Source organism: Pelmatolapia mariae, linkage group LG12, assembly GCF_036321145.2.
Source record: "Pelmatolapia mariae isolate MD_Pm_ZW linkage group LG12, Pm_UMD_F_2, whole genome shotgun sequence".
Lineage (NCBI taxonomy): Eukaryota > Metazoa > Chordata > Actinopteri > Cichliformes > Cichlidae > Pelmatolapia > Pelmatolapia mariae.
Genome location: NC_086237.1, coordinates 23,360,586 through 23,367,269, shown reverse-complemented (window position 1 = coordinate 23,367,269; position 6,684 = coordinate 23,360,586). Strand labels below are relative to the sequence as shown.

The 6,684-nt window shown below is 37.9% G+C and overlaps 1 protein-coding gene across 1 annotated transcript; it reads right to left on the bottom strand.

Moving 5' to 3' along the window:
* Nucleotides 1-218: 218 nt before the first annotated feature.
* On the bottom strand, nucleotides 219-6,472 carry tctn2 (tectonic family member 2). The gene is made up of 18 exons (XM_063489789.1): nucleotides 6,249-6,472; nucleotides 6,019-6,132; nucleotides 5,723-5,793; nucleotides 4,760-4,961; nucleotides 4,567-4,667; nucleotides 4,273-4,472; nucleotides 4,062-4,182; nucleotides 3,236-3,389; nucleotides 3,049-3,132; nucleotides 2,838-2,960; nucleotides 2,653-2,727; nucleotides 2,473-2,571; nucleotides 1,820-1,937; nucleotides 1,637-1,740; nucleotides 1,344-1,491; nucleotides 1,086-1,229; nucleotides 880-968; nucleotides 219-471 (listed from the first exon to the last, which is right to left on the bottom strand). The coding sequence occupies exons 1-18, from the start codon at nucleotides 6,334-6,336 to the stop codon at nucleotides 350-352; spliced, it is 2,157 nt and encodes a 718-aa protein (XP_063345859.1). The 5' UTR covers nucleotides 6,337-6,472; the 3' UTR covers nucleotides 219-349.
* Between the last annotated feature and the right edge of the window lie 212 nt (nucleotides 6,473-6,684).

Sequence of the window (6,684 nt, the reverse complement as noted above, 5' to 3'; positions counted from 1 at the left end):
ACTTTGAGGTAATTTAAATTACTTTTACTATAAAATATAGTAAATAACTTTAAACCCAGGTCTATAATCCTAAGGAGCAGTAACTGTGTTACAGCTGTTGCCTGTCTGTGTGACGCTGAAATAATATTTTGCTTCTGGGTGATGACCCTGAGCCATGTGAGAACAACTGAAATCTGAAAAAACAACAACCAAGAATCAAGTCCCATGCACTGAGAAAGTAATAGAAAAATATTTTTATTGTAAAAAGGTTCACAAATACAACAGTTTATACTCCTACAACAATCATAGGAATAAACATGTAAGTTACTATTATAGAAAAAGTGGCACTTTAAACCATCATCACTGAGTTTTAGTGAGCAGAGTTGTTCCACAACTGTCTGATTTGTCTCCACGGGGTGCCAAGAACTGAGGCAACGATAAAGAAGAAAACCAAGATCATGCCCTTAGCCAGCGACTGAGAAAATGGCTCGCCTGTGAAGGATAAAGGGAAAGTAGGTCACTGACTGTAGTCTCAGTAATCCAAACTTTTAGAAATGTTTCTAGGGGGAAAAAGTGAAACACATGAGAGTTTTTTTTATTATTGACCTCAGAATCAGTTTTATTCACTACTGCATTTAAAGATACATTTAACCAGAATCCTATTAATCTAGAACTGATTTTGGTACAATTACACTGAATATTACACTGTAATTTGGAGTAGAGCCTGTGTTGCTCTTGTTTAAGCTTTTAGGTCTAACAATGGATAAAATTATTTTAAAACCACAAATAGAATACAGAGGAATTATTCTCTGGGTAAGGACCCTTCCTAATTGACTAAATAATGTCCAAAATGAAAAAGTAAAAACACTGCACATTTTCTAGAATTTAACAAATTCTCACCTGTGTAATACTTGGTGATGGGAAAGGCGAGTTCAGGCCAACACACATCATTCCTGTTACAGTCATATTCTGTGAAGTTTATGTAAAACCTAAGGGAAAAATTAATTAACAAAGCAACACTCTGTTAGAAACAAAGTACACAGGAAGTTATTAATCGGCCTTTAATCTGTATCTGGTATAAAAACTGTTTCTGCTGGATTAAGCACCTGGTTTTTGGTGGTCTGGTGTTGATAGGAATGTCAATAAATGTGACGGAGGAGGTGATGGAGAACAACTGAGGCTCCTCTGGGTCCACACATGAAGAGATAGCACCTCCACCACAGTCCAGCGCCCAGTTAGATGGGTTATTGCTAAAACAGAACAGAATTCTTTATATGAAGTGACTCATTATGTGCAATAATCAATAGCCCCTTCTGAATAAAAGCTATACTTTGCTTTGTAACCTGTAGGCATCTAATACATACCTGACTTGCAAAGCACGAATTTCCCTCTGAGGTACACCCTCTACCACGCTGGTGATAACACTCCAAATATGGATATGCAGGTGGGCCGGAGTATCGTAACATGTACTTGTGCTGTTTTTCATTGCTGTGCTTGAGTTCAGTGTCACAACTGGAATTTATATGTTGTGAAAAACATTTAGAACCATAAAAAATACTATGGCAGAACTAGAATGGCAAAAATGAGTTTAATATAATTAAAAAGTAGACAATTTTTTTTTTTTTTTAAAAGGAAATTCTTTGCACTGTGTACTTACAGCTTATGTTTATCCAATCTGCCATAGTTAGAAAATCTGGGTTTCCACTCTTTGCCACATATGTGGCTGCAATCAAATCTGCCTGTAGGTTAGTAACAGTCTCTCTAAAGAGGAAAGAAATTATATTAAAAAACACATATCTACATATATACATTAGAGAAGTAATCATGCAAAGCCACTGACCTCAGAAGGCTACACTGAGTTAGATTTTGCCGGCTGACAGGCAGCAAACACCCTGATGTTGAATTCTCTCCAAACAGAACCGGTTTCATCCCAGCAGTGGAACAGAGTCCATCACTCACTGGAAGCCAGATCAGAAAACGGAGATGACTGGTTATCTTCAATGTACGGTAAGTCAAATTGTTTGGACTGAAATGTACAGTCAAGTAAAAAATAACATTTTCACAGGACTCTGTGAAATCCCGTGGAAAACTAAGTGCTCCCTTAATAGTTCCATAATAATGAAGAGGGTGAGTAGCACCCAGAGGCTCCTAATCAAAGACTTTTTATTAACTGCAATGCACCATTCAAAGTCCAGACCTCACCCTGATTGAAATGCTGTGACAGGACCTAAAGAGAGCTGTTTATAAACAAAGCCCAGAAGGCTGGACTAAAATTCTTTCACAGTGATGTGAAAGACTGATCAAGTCATAAAGAAAATGATCACTTCAAGTTTTTGCTACTAAAAATGGCTCTGCATGCTACTGAATCATGAGATAGTTTTTCACATAAATGCACAGAGTCCTGTGAAAACCTTCTTTTTTATATGGCAGTATGTAGTCCACTATTAGGTTACATGCAGTCATCTACTAATCAGCAATCTTTATGGGTTTTACCTGGTTTCCAAACATTAACTGATGTCCTTTTTATTAAGCCTGTGTTGCTGTCCAAAGCTTCCACAATTCCAGCAACAACAGGCCTTCCCACCTGGTAACCTGTCATTAAAAATGTGTACACATGTTATTCCCAGGTACTGTAAATACTTTATTTTATACAAAACCTTCTCTTGGTCCTACCTGGGTTGCCCGAGTTTGGCTCGCCAGAAAATTCTCCATTTAGAAATGTGGCAGAATACTTTGTGGTTAATATTGCTGTTAAGACAAGAGAATACCAAAAATGAGTTTAAACTACAGGAAAATAAAACAATATTAGTCAGAACCATTAGTCAAGCTAAACGACGGCCAAGCGTTATAGCACTTACCCCGACTATTTAAAATGATAGTCCCAATAGTCCTTGTCAGCGTGATGCCTGTGATGCCATTTTCTTTCCAGTAGAACTTGTAATCCAGCGCTAACGTCAAATTTTCACAAACCAACATCTCATCTTTTGAAAAAAATGCCCAAACATGTCAACATTAAGGTCAATTAAACATTTGAGTTGTGTTAGTAATGCAGTAATGTAATGTGGATACCTGAGGGGGCAACTGCATCTATTATGGAAATAAATGGACTCGTATCAGCAGCCACTTCATCAATTACATCCACCACGACATCACCTGAAATACAGGAATAAACAAAACCATTTTTAAACAGCTTGACATTCAGATAGCTTCAAAAGACTTCAAAGCTTTTCTATAATTTGTTATATTTAAAAACTACCTCCTTGCCCATTCTTCACTTTAATGCTCAGATTTCCTGACAGTGTCGGTAGAGGATATCCAGTTGGACAGGAGAGCAGCAGAGTTGTACACTCATAGTTGAAATTTTTCAGAAATGCTACAGGAGCATTGTTTACACAAAGTCCAAGGACCTTCTGTTGAACAGAACAGTTGTTACATTAAGTGTTAGCTGTCACTGCTTTGGAATACTTACATATGAAACAATCCTATAATAAAAGGCATTAAATACACTGGTCCCTTGCAATATCGCGGTTCACCTTTCGCGGCCTCGCTGTTTCGTGGATTTTTTTTGTGTGCAATTTTGCATGCTTTTTTTTTTCTTTTTACAGCGCATTGTGTTCTGCGTCCCAATTGGCTGACCATTGTCAATCAATCTCGTGCCGTGTCTCCTGTACAGTACAGAATGCGTTCAGCTTGTCAAATTTACATAAATCGTTGATCGCCAGCAGTGTGACTCTGAAGTGCTGTACTGTATGTTTGTAAGTTTTCTCCCCAACAAACACAACAATGTCGATGAAATGTCATCACCTGCGGGACCCTTTGGTTTCATTCTATTATACTGCACTCATTTTTCTACAAGGTTTGAACTTCGAGAGTGTTTAAACAAGAGAGAAAAGTGTGAAAATGTTCGTGCCTGTCTGAGAAAAGTGTATAAAGAGTGTAGTGAGGGGTTTTACAGCCTTAAAACATCTATAATAATTGTAAAAAATAAAGTTGGCTACTTCGTGGATTTCACTTATCGCGGGTTATTTTTAGAACGTAACTCCCGCGATAAACGAGGGGCCACTGTACACGCTAACACTAACCTGAGGAACAGTGAAGTATTGGCCATTTAATGTGAAAATTGGATTTCCTTGAATATAAACATCAACTGGGACTGGAGCTGGCAAAACTGGACTTTGGAAGGATGGACCAGGCTTAGGTGCACTAGACAGGTGAAAAGACAAATGATGATAACATGACACATGAAGTTCCTTGATAAGTTGCAAGACTGAAATATATTTAAACCTTTCTCACATTGTGTCTCCCTTGTAAAAGTGACCAAGGTAAGGGTTGTTTTCAGGGGGAGAGTTGACACATAAAAATGGAAACCAATCTGGGGAATTTTCTATGGACTGCACAGAACACTGATAATCTGGAGCAGGAGAGACCTGCCCACCAAAGGGTCCTGGCAGACAATGGGATGAGAACAGCTTCAAATCTTCATTGGAACAATCCTGTTGAGGGGGAAATCACAAATTAATCATTTGATAATCAATACAGAAGAAAATATTTGTCTGAAATCCACACCTGTCTTTTAAAAAATATTACCGTGTCACAACAGCAGAGTATGTCACACGCTCCGGATGTCAGGTCACAAGGACAAGGGCCCAGGGGCTGGTACACTTGGTTTGGAATAACTGTTTTATTATCTGAAATGGAGATTTAAATTTTTGTTGTTTGAATTTTTTTTTTTTTTAAATGAAAGCACATTACAGTGAGACACAAGATTCATTTGAATTACCAGATCCAGGATTAGCAGGAACCAACAGGGCATGTATCTTGGCCTGGATCAGCAGCGATGCCTGGGGCGTACCGTCCACACAGGCAGACACCTGAAGGGCTTCCAGGATGCACAATGCTCTTTGACAGCAGTCTGTGTTTGTATCATTGTTGCCACATAAATGCAGACTTTGATTCAGTCTTAGATGAACTCGAATTGCAGACTGGGACACCAAATGAGACAAACAAGACGATGAAGAAAATGCATGCCCAAGGATCAACTTTATCAAATTAAATTTGTGTTGTAATTAACTCAGGTGCTTGTGTCTTACTTCATCATTGTTGCATCTGTTCACTGTTCATCTGTCTTTAGCTGGCTGCTAACTAGAGTGTAACCCGAATGTATGTTTAGCCTTATTTTTTCAGGCAGGTCATATAAACAAGAACCACCAGTGAAAATATCACTTCATTGCAAATGCAATACCACTTCACTGGTTTGAATTTTAAAGAAAGAAAAAAAAAACGTATAGTCTATATAATACATTTCTTCTCTTCTTATTTTTCTGATCGAGAGTGATTTGGTGAAAATCCCTTTTTCTCCTCGTTTATAGATTTCTAGGTCTTCCATTCATCACATATCACAGCTGACCAGAATTAAAAATTAATAAATAAAGATCCTAAAAATTCAACAGCAGGCATTACTGATGTAAATTGAACTACAGCAAACTTAAAAGCGCTTTGAAATTGTAAATATAACTTATAATCTTCATTTATTCTGGGATGGTGCATCCCTAGGAATTATTGAATGAATTATTATAGGCTGACTTGAGAGAGCCACCACATCATCCACTCCTCACTTTATATGTACATTTTTAACTCAGATCAATTTATTAATTAATATTTGAAATAAACGTCATGCTTCTAACAACTCTGGTGTGTATTTTCTCCATTTTATGCCACAAAAAGGACAGGACAAGTCTCTTACCTTTCCCAGCTGCTCCCTTGTGAGGACCCAATTTGTTTCTTCTGCTACACATGATGGAGAACCAATGCTTCCTGTTAAAAGGAAACCATCAACAACAACCAAATGCGTCCAAAATTAACACTACTACTGCTAAATTCTTCTCATTTTTTCGAGTTTCTAAGCTGGGAATTTTTAAAATGCAGTTAACTAATTAACCTAAAGACACTTGTTTTTTCGTGTCTAAACTAGTACAACAATATCACCGCCAGACCACGCTGGGGGGGAACCAAAGAAGATATGTGTCCTGGAGCTTTTACCTGTTGTGTTGGATGGAGAAACTGTCCTCAGACTAAGAGAGATACCCGAGGTGTTTCCCAGCAAAACTGCAGTGACCACTGGTCCCGTTGTAATCACAAAGGAAGGCTGGAAAACTTTCAAAACAGTTATATACGTCACAATTAGCTACAAAAATTCACTAAAAAATTAGCAATTGCTCGTTTCTCAGGTAGGTTTTGCGAAGGTACCGTGAGTAAATATAAGGTCTTACCGACAATGTTTTGAGTGTAAGCCAAGCAAGCGAAGAGTAAAACATGTGTAAAGAACGAAGAATATAATAATACGACCATATTAGCCATTTGGTTCGCCTCAGGAAGTCGACATATTTGTAAACTGTTCGTGATGTCCTAGCAACGTCCTTAACCAATCACAGCCCACGATGAGACCGGAGAGGCTCTCGCTTAACGGAAACAGTTAAATACAGAAGAGCGACATCATCTGGTTAGGAGTGGTTTATACTTACAGGCCCAGAACCTCACTGGCCTCTGGTGAAGAAAAGCATCGCAAAATATTACATTATATTAGATTGATTGATTGATTGATTGATTGATTGATTGATTGATTGATTTTATTTTTCTCCAATAAATCCCACGATTCTGTTGATACAAAGTACCAGAATAATGAGAACTAAAAAGTCCGTCAGTAAC